Here is an 18013-nt window from a genome sequence, read left to right on the forward strand (position 1 = left end):
ACTTGTAGGATCACAGAATCAGTGAATTTTGGAAGGGACCCACCAGGATCATGGAGTCTGACCCCTGTCCCTGCCCAGACACCCCAACAATCCCACCCTGTGCATCCCTGGGAGCTTTGTCCAAACCCTCCTGGGGCTCTGGCAGCCTTGGGGCTGTGCCCATGCCCTGGGGAGCCTGGGCAGTGCCAGCACCCTCTGGGGAAGAGCCTTTCCCTGAGCTCCAACCTGACTCTGCCCTGACACAGCTGATAGATTCTTACTTTGCTGACACCATGTTCTTCCCAGTGTGAACTCACCTGACGAACCACTCCCATTCCAGGGTCCCTGATGTGCAGGTGCATCCATATTTCATGTTGGCTTAAACAAGAATGCTGATAGAGGATAAGAATTTCAGAAAAATATGAATTTGCAAAAGAAGTTCAAAGTTTTCCCTCACCCTGTGAGGGATGTGGTGTGTGGAACAGTAGCTGTGAAGAATAATTGTGTTTGGTTAGGATTTTGGAGCCTTTGCCTTGGTGTTTACTGCAATCTGCTCAGTAAAAGGCAAATTTCTCAGTGTTCTTCTGGCACTGGCAGTGTCCAAGCCCAGGCTGGACAGGGCTTGGAGCAACCTGGGATAGTGGAAGGTGTCCCTGCCCATGGTAGGGGGTTGCCCTGAGTGATCTTCAAGGTCCTTTCCAACCCATGATTCTGTGATCCATCAAGCAAAGAACCACTACACCTCTTTGAAGGGGGTGTTCCCTCCAGGCTGTTCCTCCCAGCACAGCCCTACCAACTATCCCTGGTGACAGCACCATTCTCCTCAGCCCTCATTTCCTATGCAGAAGAAGGAGATTGTCCCAACTGCTCGTTAAGCAACAGTAAATACCTGATGTCATTTAAATGCTTAAGTAGCAGCCGTGCTCTAATGTGTATTTGTTAATGTAACAAATCCCTTGCAGGGCTTGAAGAGTAATTTCCATCTGGACTCCACTTTCTAAATATTTCTGTCATCTCAGTAGTGTTTACAACTGGGTAGTCTTAATATTTATAGTACTTGGAAAAGAGGCAGGAAAGTGGGTAGGAAATTTATGGTTGGAAAAAATGACAGTTGATGAGAATTTTGCATAACTAAGACACGTGGATAGTCTTCAGAATCAACTGTCAGTTTCCTGGGATTTGATTTAGATGGAAATAAAATGCTGGTTTGACAGAACTCGGCACCTCTGACACAATTACTTTGGAGTGCCTGAAACTTCTGTGGGTTAAAATGGCAAAAGTTTGACATGACTGCAGTTTTTTGCTGTTAGCCAAAGCCCACATTCATAAACTTGCAGTTACAACTCAGATCTGACAGCTGCGAGTGGTTGCAATATTGTAGTCAAGAATAGTTAAAACCCCTTGAAATGTCAGTAGTTAATATAAAATGTAATCATTCAGTAGTGTGATGAGTGTATCTACATTTTAATGCTGTGAATTTTCCTAATATATGGAAGAGCTGAGGAGCCCAGGGGCTCAGATAGAAAGGAGACTGTGGTGTAAAATTTAAATCCTTAGATTACTGTGGCACTGGATGCATTTAAGCTGTGCATATTTATTCCTAGCACTGGCAGTTTACCTGTCAGCTTGAGTGCAGAGGGAAGTCTGTATTGCTTTAAGACTTACTCTCCTTTATTGCCTACACTCCAAAGGAGAAATAAGTGAATCAAAAAGGATATCAATAATACTTTCCATCTCCAGCTGTCCCAAACCCTCTGCAGAGGATGAACTGTGGCTGACCTAGGGCAGTCTTACAGTCATTACTGGGGATTGAATTTAGGGTCTGCAGTGCCTGCAGCAGAGATCCCAGCTGCTTGGTCTGGAAGTAAAACCTTTGGCTTTGCTTTCCCACAGATTCTATTTGTGGAGATAATGCTAAACATTTTCTTATTTCATCAGGAGTGATTTCATTGTGAACTCTGAGTTGTTGTGTTTCTTTTCTTGATGTTACAACACACCAGAACAATTTGAGAAAATGCCAAGTGCTTAACAATGGGGAAAAATAGCCCCTAATCCCTGCTTCCTTATTTCAGTATTTATGGAAACAGTTGTAGTGGATGGACGTCAGTAGCAAGTGCCCTTCTGATCTGCCCTCCTCCCACTGGAGCTGCCATCTGTGGCAAATTTGGTCTCTAGGATGTGCCCTCTTTATTTCCTAACAAATATCTGTCTGTGAATCCCATTGTTGGGAAGCTGACAGGACTGAGCTGGCTAAACATGGAGCTGGGCTGCTAAACACAGACCCACAGAGTTGTTAAGGCTGGAAAAAACCTTCAAGATCATCATGTCCAACCATCAACCCAGCACTGCCACTAAACCCTGTCCCCAAGTGCCACATCCTCCCATTTTCTCCCAGTCTGCTGTTTGATGGACTGGAAGGTGCTGATAATAGGAATGCATCTTTCCTAAAAGGCTAAAAATTCATGTCCCATGCTCTGGGATTCTATGAAGACTGTGACTACTAAAAACCATTTATATGGCTGTTATAAATTTATTGATGGCATGAAGACATTTTCTCCTTTCAAATATAGTAAGATTATTTTGATAAATTTGATTTTAGGGTCATGAGGGCTGTAATAGGATCCATCTCACTCTTCAGTCTTGGGAGGAAGTTTGTGTGGCAGTAATAACACTCCCATCACAAACACTGTTATAGCTGATGCTGTTCTTGATTAAAGGATCTTTCAAATTCAATTTTTGTAACATAAGAAAAGATGAAACTTGAACGAACATATTTTTCAATTCCTTAGAAGTTCTAGTGAGAACAAGGGTTAAATTCTGTTTGACCTGTTGTCTTTAAACAAGAAGAGAAAAACCAAATTGGTCTATGCATGCTAAAGGGAACTGTAGTCAGTGTGGGTTTTTTACTGTTTTTTTAAGTTGTGATGAATTTGATAAATACTGATACATTTTCTTTCATTTATGCTAATTCATGATTATGAAATATATCTGGTTCTAAAATAGGTTTATAAACACACTTAGCCCTTTAGCAATAGGCAATTATTTAAAAGTGTTCTCTCCTTTAGAAATCAAGGCAAATAGTGGGAAAATGGTGCTTTACTATTTAGAAAAGGGTCCTCTTATAAACAGCAACAGAAATAAAAAATGAAATAATCTGTTTTAAGATTTTGTTTGGTCCTCACAACATACTGCTCCTGAAATGATAGGGACAAGGGTTAGAATTATTTTGGATGGATTTTCTTTGCTTCAAAAAGACCTTTTTTTTTCCCAGATTACTATCATTGTCAATAAGTAGATGCCAGGAAATTCAATTATAAAGAAATAATTATATTTTTCTATCCAGCATTCCTTACATTACACTGCCCTCTACAGATATGAGCATTAGATTTTTTGTTAAAAAGCAAAACCATGCACTGGAAATATTGGTAAGGTCTGGAACAAGAAAAGACTGTCAGGGGAAAAGTTTTTAAGTACAGCACGGATAGTTTAGTAGTATCCAGAGACTTTCATTTTCTAGTGTCCGGAGACCTGGCCAAGTGTGAAGACAGCCAGGGAAAATGGATTGGCTCTTCCTGAGCTGTACCTGAGGGAATGTTGGGGTTAGAGGGAAACATCATCATCAGAGAAAAGAGTGGTGGATACCACACTGGGACAGCACCAGCAGCAAGTGGCTGACAGGGAATTCTGTCCAGTGCCTGAATTATGGATATGGGTCACTATTTCTCTTTGTTCCTGCTGGAGTGGTGAGAGTGAGGTCATCAGGTCTGGTGCAGCTTGGAAAACAAGACCTGATAGTCCTGATTTAATGAGCAGAGGCAGGCACAGACAAGTGTCACAGGAGGACAGAGCCACATTGAGGATTTTTGGGTAAATTTGGGAGAACTGGGAAGGATGTGGGGTTGGGAGGGAACCTGGGGGAATAGGTTTGGGCCAGGCAGCTGTTCCAGGGCTCTGCAGCCTGCAAGGAAAGAAGTTCTTCCTTGTGTTGAGGTGGAGCATGTTGTGTTTGTTTATGGCCATTGCTCCTCATCCTGTCACTGGCTCCACTGAACAGAGTCTGGGACCATCCTCTGACACCCCCATATGTCTCTTGACATCCCATAAACTTTTTCCTTTGTGTATGGATTGTTTGGGATGATGGAGTGAATGTGGGAGGGCTGGGATCAAACCTGGTTATTTGTCCCCTTTGGTTCACCTCCTCTGGGTCTGCCTCGTGAACTTGGTCTCCTGAGGGCTCTTCCAGTTCTAGCTTTTCACCTCATTCTCCAGTTTTTAAGAGTTTAACTAAAACTTGAATTCTTGGTGTGTTTGCCTGGGATACACTATGCAGTTCAAATTCCATGCTGTCCCTAGAACCTGGGGAGAGCTCATCAGAACCTCAGTTCTTAACTCAGGTGTCCTTGCTTGGTTTGTTTTTCCCATGTTCCACGCAGATCCTGATGAGTTTGAGAGGATCTATGAGCCCCTGGATGTGAAGAGCAAGAAGATCCACATTGTGGACAGTGGGCTCACCTTTAACCTGCCCTACCCACTCATCCTGAGGCCCCAGAGAGGTGTGGATCTCATCATCTCCTTTGATTTCTCAGCCAGGCCAAGTGATTCCAGCCCTCCTTTCAAAGTAAGTGACACAGGCCCTTCCTTTCCTGCATTCAGGGGTTTAAGGTGACTCAGGTCTATTCCACATGGTCCCAGAAAGGCCTTGGTGCTGTTGTATCTGCAGCTTTGGAATATTTTATTCCACGTCAAGGCAGAATCTTGCCCTGTGCCTCAGTTCCTGTTTACATGCCTTCCATGAGGCAACTGGCACAAAGAGGGATCATGAACTCGCTTGGAAGGGGGAGCTTGGTTGTTTTTATGGGAGTTTTGCTTTGGCACTGATTGCAGAGTTTTATTTTCTGTCAGAATTAAACAATTAAGTCATTTTCCCTGCCGTACTCTCCCTCCACCCAGCTGCTCTCCTCTGTGTGCTGTGATGTAAATGGATGGTTTCGTGTCAGCATCTTGCAGAAATGCCTCATCTCAGGATTGCTAAATAAATAACCTTTTGGAATCAGGGCTAACTGTTCATTTACATCTCACCAGGATAATCCTGGTTTAAAATCCATCTTGAATCCATCCATCTTTAAATCCATCCAGACCAGAGGAAAACAGCAGCAGAACAAGGAGTGAGTGCCATGGCTGTTTTCTGCAGCAGGTGTGGAAAGCACAGCTGTCAGTCTGTACCACCTGCACATCCACACAGCTCCAGCTGATCCCAAAGCCTTTACATGGATCATTTTTGGGAACTGCTACAGAAAAAGCAGCACTTCAGAGACTGCTGTGAGGTTCTCACTTTGTGCTGTGGTTTAGTGGGCCTGGTGGGATTTGGTTGATCTGTATGATCTTGGAGGTCTTTTCCAACTGTAATGATTCTACCAACCTCAAAAAGGAGGCATTATTTGTTTCAAACCCAAATGGATTTTTAAAATAATTTTTAAGGGAACTCACTTTTAAGGGAACTCAAACATTCCTGTTTGAAAAACAGCTGGCATTCCTTGTTGCTTTACAGATAAATTTTAGTTAAAACAAACAGAGAATTCTTTTCCTTCAGCTGCTATGGAGTGACAAAACTCCCAAAACAACATCAGAAAGCAACAGCAGTAGCAAAATGAGCTTCAGATCAGTGCTGCTAACTGCAAAGCAAAATTACAGGAGAATAAAAAAGAAAAATTCCTGTAATCTCAATATCTCTTGGGGCTACTGGGGAGAATAGAGCTCAGAGAAGAGAAGACTTCTTAGTGCTTGAGTTCTTTTGTTTTTCCTTAAATGACTGAATCCCAGAGTCTGTTTTTTCCTTTACATTCTTATGCAAATAGAATATTATCTCCTTTTTTTGTCAAGAGTGTTTGCCCCAGCAGCTAAATTTTGCTGACACAGCACTGCCATTGCCTCTGAAACATCTTTTCCCTCCCTTTTTTAACATTCCACAGGTGGAGTCTGTGCAAAAGGCTGTATATGGTCACCCCTGCTACCCTTAGCATTCTGTCTTTGTCAGCTGCAATTTTCTGGGTTGTTTTGGGGAACATGGAGAGATTAATGAGCACTCAAGTGGCATTCTGAAGGTTTTTCTCCAAAATGTCATTTTCAAAATAGTATAAATCCCTTAACATGATAAAAAATGGCGGGAGAACTAGATGGTGCCTCAGGTTTTCCAGAACCTCTCTTGAAGTGAATTGTTTCTGGAGCACAAGTGGGTGTGTGCTGAGGCAGACACAGGTGTATTCCTGAGGCACAGGACAGGAACAGGAACCAGTTCTGTCCCATTGGTGCATTGCAAAGAGCAAATGCCACTTCAGAAGTGGGCCTGTATCTATGGTAGCACTCTAATATTTTATTCAGTGACTCGAGCCTTGGTTTACCATTTTACACCCACTATCTCTTAATCTCTTCCGTATCCAAAACAGCCGTCCAAAGAAGGGTCCTATTTCATTGAAAACCAAGATTAAAGATGTTTGACCTTCCCTCTCCTCCCTCTCACACACCCTCATTACATGCTTTTGAGTCATTATTTACAAATTATCTTGTTTACTGGGTTGTCATGAGGAAAAAGAAGCCTGTTTTCCAGAGCTCTTCACACGGTGTGCTTTGAGAGGCCCCTGAGCGCGGGGGTTAATTCTGAGTACAACAATGTGTGGCAATGTGTACAACAAGTGTTTAGGAGCTCTCAGTGGTTGCCACAGCACTGGTACTGATTTGCAAAGTAAAATTATGGATGGCTATTCCACACTGTCAGCTCTGTAAATTCACCCCCAGGTTTCTGGGGCAGACCACGTTCCTTCCTGTGACTCATGTGGCAGGTGGCAGAGCCTGGGCAGGGTGAGTGAGGTGCTCACTTGGTCTAGCTGAGATGGACTTGATTAATCCTGAGAGCCACAGGGTGGTTTGGGCTGGAAGGGACATGAACCTCATCCCACTCCACACCTTCCACTAGCCCAGGTTGCTCCGAGCCCCATCCAGCCTGGCCTTGGGCACTGCCAGGGATCCAGGGGCAGCCACAGCTTCTCTGGGCACCCTGTGCCAGGGTCTGCCCACCCTCACAGGGAACAATTCCTTCCCAATATCCCATCTAAACCTACTCTCTACCAATGGGAAGCCATTCCCCCTTGTCCTGTCACTCCATCCCTTGGAAATTGTCTCTCTCCATGTTTCCTGTCAGCTCCTTCAGGCACTGGAAGGTGACAGTGAGGTCTCCCCAAAGCTTCTCCTCTCCAGGCTGTGCCATCCCAGCCTTTCCTCCCAGCAGAGCTGCTCCATCCCTCTGACCATCCTGGTGCCTCCCCTGGACTCCCTCCATGTCATTCCTGTGTTGGAGATTTAATAATTTATGGATTACATTAACCACCCCATGCAATCCCTGTCTCTGCAAACCTCCTGACTTTGCAGTGGAAGCTTTTGTGCCACCTGAGTCTTTCTCCTCTTTCCAGGAAATCCTGCTGGCTGAAAAATGGGCCAAAATGAACAAGCTTCCTTTCCCCAAGATAGACCCCAATGTGTTTGACAGGGAGGGCATGAAGGAGTGCTATGTTTTCAAACCCAAGGACACCTCCTCGGAGAAGGACTGTCCAACCATCATCCACTTCGTGCTGGCCAACATCGACTTCCGGAAGTACAAAGCTCCAGGTGAGCTCACAATTCCTGATGCTGAATCCACCTGTTCCTCTGGAATCACTTGGTGGTTATGTGCTAGGAATGTTTTGCCTCTGAAACAACTCAGAGCAGCTTTGTCTGCAGTCCTTAGGGAATTAATTCAAAGGAGACGTTAAAAATAAGGTAATAAATCCTCAGCCCTAACTTTTGGATGGAATTTTTGTATTTGTCCTGTGCAGGTGTTCCCAGAGAAACACAAGAAGAGAAAGATTTTGCAGACTTTGATATTTTTGATGATCCAGACACACCTTTCTCTACCTTCAACTTCCAGTATCCCAACGAGGCTTTCAAGAGGCTCCATGACCTCATGGAGTTCAACACCCTCAATAATATGGATGTGAGTATGGGGGGTTAAAGGGGCTGGATTGTTACAGGGGGAAGTGGGTGATGTGAGGAAAGCCCTAAATCTGCCCTACAGAAGGTACAGGGCTTTGCCTCAGTGTTTGCCTGATTCTCTCATTCGGTTCTTGCCTTGGTTTTGCCATTTTACCACCCCAAGCCATTGAGTATAACTGAGCAAAGGGCACTGCTAAAGATGTAAACATGATGTGCAGCACTTTATACTCAGGGGCTTTTTGTCTAATTGGACAAAAAGGACACTGGAAGTTTTCTGTGAAGGAAATTTCTTTAACAGCTAACACATTAATAATGATTTGTAATTGATAGTTGGTGAAACATGGCATCATGATCCCAGCATCTGTGGGGTGACAAATGTAATGATCATCCCAGATAAAGATACAGGGGTTTTAATCAATATAGTGAAGAAAACTTGTTGCATCAACACAAAGGATTTAGAAGTGAAGATTTAATCTTTCTCAACATAATAATTACTTTCTACATCCTTGAAATATGGATTTTTCTCAACGTTTGGATTTACCTTTCTGAATTTCACTGGGGCTTTTTTAAATACTGTGTGTTTTTGTGTGACTTCGTTGGTGTTAGTGGTGTCCCTCATATTTTTATTAACCACATTAAAATCAGTATTTTATACACTCAATAAATACTATTTGTGCTAAAACTCGTTATCCCTCTGCTCAGTGATGGAAGGGAGCTAAAAGTGGGAGCAGCAGTTGTTAATGGGAGAAGGGGCTGTTTCTGTCCATTTGCAAGTGTTCAAAGTGAGCTTTGCTGCTGGCTGCAGGTGATCAAGGAGGCGATGGTGGAGAGCATCGAGTACAGGAAGCAGAACCCCTCGCGCTGCTCCGTGTCCCTCAGCAGCGTGGAGGCCAGGAGGTTCTTCAACAAGAGCAACCTCAACAACAACAACCACACGTAGAGGCTGTGCCCGGCCAGGCCCTGCCCAGAAACTGCTCCTGCCTTCGGAACTGCGGGCAGAAGGACTTGAGTGGAGCATCCCGGATCCTCACAGGGCTGTGCGACACTCCTGCGAACATCTTCTTGTGAATGCATTTTGTACTGCTTTTTATGAGAGCTAAAAACATTTCAGTAGGCGGAGATCCTCATTTCTAAAACTGTGGATCATTGGGTTCAGTGTCTTTTTGTTTTCTTATAGAATTGTAAACACTGTTTTCTTTTGCGGGGGGGGGGGGTAATTGGTTTTTAATTGATGTAAACTGGGCATAGCTTGAAGGGTAAGATGGAATTAGAAAAAAAAAATTGAAATCCACTTTACTGCTATATGAGAATGTCTGTACCACTCAGCAAAAAACAAAACCTCTGATATTTTCTTTTTCTTATTTAATCCTCAAAATTACATTGCTTGAACTCTTGTGCTACTGGCAGCCATATGTTAAATTATTGTCAGTTTGTGTATTTCTGACCTGAAAGTTTCTTCATAAATTGACAGTGATTTTGCATTTGAGCATGATTAAAACAACACATTTCTGCAAAGGGACAGTGGCAATGTTTACTGGGGATAGGTAGAACATGCCCAGGTAAGAATGTGAAGGCTATTTTAAAAATATATTCTTAGTACTTCGATTAATGAAAGACTGGTCATAGACAGATTCATTTAGTACCATCTCAACCAGTATTGCTGTAACTGTGCAAATGCACAGAAAATGCAGCTGCACCTCTGAAAACTTTAATTGCTAAAGTCGGTAAATCTCTGGGAAGGGAAATAATTACAATGCATTTCTTTAACAGCCACTGTACCAAAGAATTGTGGAATGGTTGGGGTGGAAGGGACCTTAAAATAGATCTCATTCCACCCCCTGCCATGGGTAGGGACACCTCCCACTAGCCTAGGTTGGTCCAAGTCTACATGCAAAGTTCTGTGGTTAAATAACATTTCCTGTATTGATCAATAGGTTTTATTTCTATTTGAGTTAGTGCATGTTTAAAATCAACAGAGAAAATAGAAGTAACTTATCTTAGTGCTGCATAATTTAAACATTTTCCATAAATTCTGGAATACAGAAAGGAACTGGTACCATTATATTATTGTAATATTGTCTTTTAAATGTTGTCTTTCCTGTTGGTAATGTAATATTTGTATTTTATATTTTATAATATGTACCTACTCTGTTTCATGGAAGAGTTTTATCATGCTTTATACAGTTTATATTATCACAATGTTACTAGATGATAAAAAATAAAACTATATTTGTCACCTGCTGTTTTCAGACAGTTTTATTTTGATAATTTGTGGGCTATTTTCAGTTTTTTGTGAAGATATGTGGAGCAGCTCGATGGTGAGGGGCAGCTCACAAGACTGACAGTGCATGGGATGAGTCTTTGCTGCCTTTAATCTTGGATTCCTTATAAAGCAGGGAAGTTTCTTAGATATTATTAAAAATAATGTGGAAGGAGAATAATCAAGTAGGAAAAACCTCTCTTTTGACACACAATGTGACACCAACCACATAGAGTTTTCCTGTACCTAGAAATGTATTCCCAGCCTGTGATCCCTAGGAGGCATAAAAAGGTGGATTTAGAAAATGAATTATTTCAGGCTTCAAACATTACTGTAGGGGCAGCACATGGGAGATCCTTTATGTCTGAAGGACATGGGAGTGCCACCCTGCACTGGTGAAGGGGATGAAGCCTTGGGGGTGAGCTCAGTTCCTGGAAAACAGCTCTGGTGGGCTCTGGAGAATGGCTGTTGTGGGCTCTGGAGTCCATCTCTGGAAACATCTCTGGAAACCAGTTTTGGTATGGTCTGGAAACCAGCTCTGGTATTTTCTGGAGACCATCTCTGGTGGGCTCTGGAAAATGGCTCTGGAAAACACCACTGATGGGCTCTGGACACCAGCTCTGATGGGCCCTGGAAAACATCTCTGGTGGGCCCTGGAGACCTGCTCTGGTGGGCTCTGGGACATCAGCACTGAGGGTGGCCTTGAGTGTCTTTTCCTTGGGCCCTTGGGACAGGCTGTAGTGCCAGGATGGGCACTGGAAATCTCTGCCTGCCTTTTTCTTTACCAGCAGAAGGGAATGCTCAGAATAAATCCCACTGACCTGGGGAGCACTGGAGCTCTGAGCAGTGGCCTGGGCCTGTTTGTGTTGGTGAGAAGAAGATCCATTTTGGCGGGAATGGGGCTGCAGCCAATGCCTTTTCCTGTTCCCCTGGGCATGTTTTGTCTGAGGGATGACACCTGAGCACTGAGTGATCACCTGCAGAGCTGTTCTTACAGAGCACACAGAGCTGATTTTCCAGGAGATCTGCTCGTGCTCAGGAGTGGATGTGGGATCAAACAGCAGATTGTGCAACCCCTTGTGTTGACATAACAGGTTTTTGCTCTGGTGCTCACTGGAAGCAAAGCTGAGCAGACGTTTCCTGGAGCTGTAAATTCACCCCTCGCTGGCTGCTGGCTCCTGGGGTTGACAGGTTTGTGTGGGGATGTGACTCAGCCAGGAGGTTACACAGGGCCCTTCTCACGAGGAGGGGTGGGAGGCAGGGGCAGGAGGATTCCCAGGAATTCCCCATGGCAACACAAACACAGCACTGCTGAGCACGCGAGGCGAGGAGCAGGCCCTGGGGCACAGCCAGGACACGGCAACTCCTTAACCTTTCTTTAGAGAAACCAAACCCCACAGGAACAGCAATTCTTCCATAGCTGTGTAACCCATGAGGGCCCCACAAACCTGAAATCAGAGAACCAAGGCCAACCCAAAAGACTCCTGGTTTTGTCAGGAGGTGTTTGGGAACAGAGCTCCCTAAGCAGGCAGCCGTGAGCTTGGAGAGACCCATGTGGTAGGATGGATCTCAGGGGTGCCAGAAACACAGCCACATCTGAGAAAGGGGACAAATGGGGCACTGAAAAGGGAACCCCAGCTGTGATGGGGTCACTGGTGCTAGGCTGGGTCTCTTGTCTGCAGATTTTGCAGCACCTGGGGCTTCCCTGGCATTCCATCTTCACCTGGAGCCAGCAGCCTATTCATGAGGCCATCCCGAGACCTGTCAGAAAAACCTTGGGGAATTTAACATCAAACCACCTTTACACTTAAGTATTTTGTCTTTAATCAGTACAATGCTCTTCCAGTGCGTCCTCCTCAAAGGCTGTGGCCAAGCTGGCCACAGAAACCTGGGAACCTCAAGGTGGTTTTGGCCTTTGTGTCTTTCTCAAATTCTCACCCAGGTATATGGTTTTAGGCAAGTCAAAACTGAGCAGGGGAAAATAGGCAGCTCTGGGTTTGAGTTGAAACTGTAACTTCTGCCACTGAAGAATAAACCAGACTGGTAAAGCTACACCTCCCATCCCTGGCAGTGTCCAAGGCCAGGTTGGACCAGGCTTGGAACAACCTGGGATAGTGGAAGGTGTCCCTGCCCACGGCAGGGGTGGCACTGGATGGGCTCTAAGGCTTCTCCCAACCCAAACCATTCCATGATTTTATGATTCTAAAGTTATATCATTTGTTTGGTACCGTTTTGTATTTTAGCTGCATTTCTGCTCCTCACGCAACTTTTTGGATGGATTGGAGGGATGGATGCTGGGCCAGCACTGACAGCAGGGGACATGGGACTTGTGCCAGGCAGGCTGCAAGTTCTGGGATAAGGAGGAGAACGCAGGAGACACCCTCCACATCCCGCTGGTGCTCAACACCTTCCAGACGTTTTCTCACAGCTCGTTTAGGGCGTGTGCCACAAAACACAAACCGGAATTCACGCCATGGCTTTAAAAGAGACTGGGGGAAATGTTTCACCAGCGTGTTTGGGAAGTAGAGACTGATGCTTTGCAGCTGTGGACTCAAAGCAAATCCCTCTGGTCCGGTTTCACCAAACCCCAGGGATTTGCCTGAGGGCATTTTTGTGTGACGGGTCAGCCCCTGCTCCTGGCACTGATGAATCCCAGATGCTGCCAGCTTGGAGGGCTGGGGTTGGGAAGGTCCCTCTGCTCCTCCTTTGGAACTGCTCTGTCCCTTTATAACCCTGTGAGGAAGCTGTTTTGAACTGATGTCTTTTTGACCTTGCAGAAGCCCAGAAGTTAGTAATGCTGTTTAACTCTCATTTGCTGTTCCTCCCTCAGCTTCAAACCTCTTTTAACACCTTGTTTAAAAACATGTTTTAAACCCATTTTTAGGTAAAGAAATTTATTCCAAGGTGACAACAGAGCAGGTTTCAACACCCCACCAGACCACAAGCCTTTTCCTGGTGTTGCCTCTGTGTCTTTTCTGTCTCTTCTTTCAAGAGCTGCCAGAAAACAAATTAGAGAATAATTTGACATCTGAAATCCACTGTGTCTTTATTGCTCACTTCCTTTTCTTTTATTCTGGAATCTTGGGATCATGGAACCATTAAGGTTGGGAAATACCTAACAGATCATCAAGTCCAACCATCAGTCCAACACCACCACCAGGTTCAGCATTAAACCTGGTCCCCAAGTGCCACATCCACATGGTTTTTGAGCACCTCCAGGGATGGTGACTCCACCATGCTCCATGACATGGCTGTGAGCTGGGACAGCTGGAAGATCCAGAAGCAAGCAATGTTTCAGTGTAAATTGTTTGAAATACAGGAAACTCAATCTTCTAGATGAAGAGCACAGGTATTTATACAGTTAAATATATGTATTTAAAATTTATGTTTAACTTATGAACTATCATTGCTCTAGACCAAACCCACCCCACTTTTCCTCTCACCCTGGGGGCCAGTGCATGTTTCCAGCTAAAGGAAGTATTTAAAGTCCCAAAGAACATTGTCCTGCTGTTTGGTCCCTGTGTGAGGAAAGGGCAGCAGGGTTGGGGTTGGTCTTTGTGTTTGTAAATGATTTAGTACCAGAGGCAAGGAGGGTGAGTTATGCAAGCAGCAAAATGTGATGAGAGTGACCTAAATTTAATAAAATGGCTGAAAACAGTGAAGGTGTGAAAAGTAGGTGAACACTGAGGGTCACTGAGTTGCCTACTGTGAGCTTTACACACTCCCAGAGTCAGAAAGCCTCTCTCTGTCCTGAAGACTGCAGCCTCAGGTGTTTTGAACAGCACACACTTTAATGTAGATGTTTTTCTTCCAGGCAGTGATAACTGCCCACAATATCAGCCAAATTCCTAGCAATCTGAGAGAAAACTGGAGGGCACAGAGTTTAGTCTAACACTGAGTTTTAGACCATCCTTCTGCTGTGAGTTCTCCCTCTGCCCAACCAAGGCATTTCTGACCTCTTGTAACCTGGGACATGAGTGGTCTTTAATCAGTGTCTTATTGTTTTCCCTTTTATTTCATGTTTTGTTTTAGAACTTGTGTTTGGTGCACTGATTTAAAAGGATTTAGCAGGAGAGATCTGGGCTGGGCCAATGGCATGGCTGATACACAGAGTAGAAAACAGCTCAGCAAATGTTACAGAATCACAGATGGGATTGGGTTGGAAGGGACCTTAAATTTCATCCAGTTCCACAGTCAGGGACAACTTCCACTAGCCCAGGTTGCTCCAAGCCCTGTCCAGCCTGGCCTTGGGCACTGCCAGGGATCCAGGGGCAGCCACAGCTGCTCTGGGCACCCTGTGCCAGGGCCTGCCCACCCTCACAGGGAACAATTCCTTCCCAATATCTAATCCAGTGTTGGTGGAGCTGACTGAAATGAAATAAACCCACCAGAGCCTGTTTGATCCCTTAAACAGATGTTAACAGGAAGGAGCAAGGTCCAAACCCAGCAGCCCCTCCTGTGTGTATGGCTGGAAGGGAGAGGCCAGGGCTCCTCCTGTGGAGCTCAGTTTGGTTTACTTCAATGTAAAATTCCAACATTTGTGTTCTGCAGTGTGACCAAAGCCAACTCTCCTGCTCTGTTGTGTAATGCAATAAATGTCAGCTTGACAAATTCAACTTCATTGAAATAGTTTTTTATAATTGCCCGTGGTGTTGTAAGATGCACTTTACAAATATTTGTTGGCTTAAAGGATGCCACTGAATCACTGTTCTCTGGTGGAAATCCTTGCAGTGGAAAACAGCCCTTGTTCATGTTTTCCCAGTTCCCTGTGTGGTGGGACACTGAGGAAAGCTCTGACAAAACAGAGAACTTGGTGTTATGAATCCACAGGTAATAGCCAAGCAACGGTATTTCACCATCTAAATAAACACAGGGTGCCTAGGAAAAATAGAAATTATGTGAAGATTCAGCCTTTGCTTCCCAGCAGGAGCAGGACACAGAGCTCAAGTGGCTCCCAGATGGGGTCCTTGGTGTCCCCATGTCCCCAGCCCCTGGCTGTGGGCTGAAGGTCTTGGCAGAGCGATGTGACCCGGAGAGGAAGGGCAGTCCCGGCTGCCAGGGGCTGCTCCCTGCAAAACCTGGGCAGTTCCAGCCTCCCTCAGCCCGCAGAGGTGAGAAAGCCCTTTGCCAGGCCAGCACCCAGTGATAAATGCTGTGATGTACAAGGCCAGTAAATGGGCATTTAATGATTCTTGACATTCCTCCTGGATGCACAAACAGCTTTTTGTAGGACATTAACACCAGGTGCCCCTGAGCAACCTGGCTGTCCCTCAGGCAACCTCTGCAACCCAATGAGTGCCTCAGGGACATCACAGTCAGTTCTTCAAGCTGCACAAAAAGGTCATTAACCTTGGAACAGAAATCTTTCAGCGGAAAACTGGACAGGTTTCATTCATCCCTTAGAGGAAGGCTCAGCTGCCTATTTGTCATCAGATTTTCCTCAGCAATCTTACCCCAAAACTTGCTTTTCTCTTTCTCTAATTCTCAGTGGTAATGCAGGAAAAATAATTGGAAGTCTCCTCTTTTCTTTTTGCCCCAGAATTCTGTACATGGATGCAAGACATTCATGACTGAGCAGTTGAGCAGCTTTATGTTTTTGGGATTCTCTGGGTAAGTGTAAGGAAAACACGGAGAAGGCACTCTAAGTGCCTCTGTGCACTGATCCCCCGAGTTTAACCCAGCCCCCCCACCTGTGAGTGCTGTTCAAGGCTCTAAGTTTAATTAGTTAATGCACAGTTAATTGCCAAGTGTTTTACACATTGATCCATCCACTTCGTAGGGGCTTTGTAGAGCTGTTAAAACCTTTGCCAGCCCACAGCTCATGCTATGAACAAAGACAACTGTGTGTAAAAACAAAAAGAAAATAAACCTCTGTATCTAAAAGTAGGAAAATTGAGATTTCTGATGATTTTGGGGTGCTGACAAACCAAGGGAGAGCTGCTGGCACTTTCTCTTATCCAGCAGGAATTGTAGGAGACAGTGAGTTCCCAGGAGAGACCTTGGCACTGTAGCTGGGAATTGCAGTGTGGGATCCTCACGTGTCTCTCACATTTTGTCCTGTGCCTTATTGGTTTTCTTGCCTTTAGGTATTTTCAGCTATAAATACCTAACAGATAAGTAGCTCATAAATTGTTATGTATCACTCTGAGAAGGCAAGAAAGAAAATGAGACTCTTTACTTGGGTTTAATTTTAAATTGTAAGACTTTTAGATGCAGATAAACACATAGATTTATTTATAGCATTTGTTCTTTAGAAACGACACAGCCAACATAACATTCATGATGTGGCAGATTTAACAGGAAATTTTCGAAGAAGACCTGGCTTTATGTGAGCTTTGGGTTGTGTCTTGGGTAATGTTTTCTGGGTGTGCTCTACTGCAGTACTTCAACTGCTGTGGTTGACATTCCATAGATTCCTCCATAAAAATCCCAAAATGGTTTGGGTGGGAGGGACATTTAGGCTCAATCTTGTTCCAACCCTCTGCCATGGGCAGGGACACCTTCCAGTGGACAAGATCTATTGGTTCACTGTTTTAGGAGGAAGACTCAGATGTAGTGTAGAGCATTTACCTGTGCTGGTAGCACGATGGGAGGTTTGATCTCAACCCCTTTTTTTTTTTTTTTTTTTTTTTTACCAAGAGCAAAAATTCCTGCCACTATTTCTTAAACTCCCATCTTTATGGATGTGAAGGTCCTGAGGGTCACTCATCCCACCACAGAGTGGCCTCTGGCACATTTTGCATTTTGTAAGCAGCAAGGGGAAATCTCAGGTTAAACATTTTCTGTGTCACAGTTCCATAGTGAGGCAGGGCTGAGGGAAGATCACTGGGACAGGGTGCCCAGAGAAGCTGTGGCAGTGTCCAAGGTCAGGTTGGACAGGGCTTGGAGCAACCTGGGATGGTGGAGGTCGTCCCTGCCCATGGCAGGGTGGGAATGGGGTGAGTTCTAGGATTCCTTCCAACCCAAACCAGTTCTATGAAGAACAGGAGGAATGGAGGCACCAAGAAAAGAGAAGAAATTTCAGCATCTCTTCCCCACGTTGCCGTGGACATCCCTAACAGCCTGACTTCCCTCCAAACACCCCTGGAAGTCATCCAGCCTTTTTCTGTGGCTTTCTGTGGCTGGCAGCACTCCCAAGCTCCCTGACCCTTCAGCCAAGCAGGAGCACTAATGAGCCATCAGGTTTTTCCCAGGCGTGCACAGCATTGTTTTAAGTCTCCAGCCCTGAACTAAACAAACCCCTCATTCCTCCTCAGTTAATATTTACCTGCACAAATGAGGCTGGATTATTTCACAGGTTAGTTTGTAATTGTTACCTGCTTTATTTTGTCTTCCTGACAACGAGTCACAGGATCCTGAGGCTGGAAGACACTCAAATACTGTATCAAATTGTGGCTCAGCTTCATCAGGATTCTGATTAAGGACAGTTGTGCAGGATCTGTAGTTTTTATCCAGAGCAACCTGTCTCCAAATAGTGGTTAAATTTGTTTTGGACTTCAGCAAATAAATCCACAATGAGATTTGTTTTTAGGAACTCAAGGAACTTTACAGCAGTGTAAAAACTGCTAGAAATATCTCTTTGGAAATCAAGGAAACTTTCAGAACTGTGTAAAAACTACAAGAATATCTCCAAAAGTAATGAATTTGTAGCAGCGAGAAATGTTAAAAATTAATTTAACACTTCCTTGGTTTAGAATTAATACAGGATATGTTTCTTTGATGTGAGAAGAAAAAAAAAAAAGATCCTGGAGA

The 18013-nt window shown here is 44.6% G+C and overlaps 1 protein-coding gene across 1 annotated transcript in view; it reads left to right on the forward strand.

Moving 5' to 3' along the window:
* PLA2G4A (phospholipase A2 group IVA) overlaps positions 1-10237 on the forward strand; it is a 68601-nt gene extending 58364 nt beyond the window's left edge. The window contains exons 16-19 of the mRNA XM_066555764.1: positions 4413-4597; positions 7443-7638; positions 7845-8002; positions 8807-10237. Of these exons, the coding sequence (XP_066411861.1) occupies positions 4413-4597; positions 7443-7638; positions 7845-8002; positions 8807-8941 (674 nt within the window). The 3' untranslated portion in view covers positions 8942-10237. The remainder of the gene's footprint in view (positions 1-4412; positions 4598-7442; positions 7639-7844; positions 8003-8806) is intronic.
* Positions 10238-18013: the final 7776 nt, after the last annotated feature.

The sequence above is a fragment of the Molothrus aeneus genome, chromosome 9 (genome assembly GCF_037042795.1).
Source record: "Molothrus aeneus isolate 106 chromosome 9, BPBGC_Maene_1.0, whole genome shotgun sequence".
NCBI lineage: Eukaryota > Metazoa > Chordata > Aves > Passeriformes > Icteridae > Molothrus > Molothrus aeneus.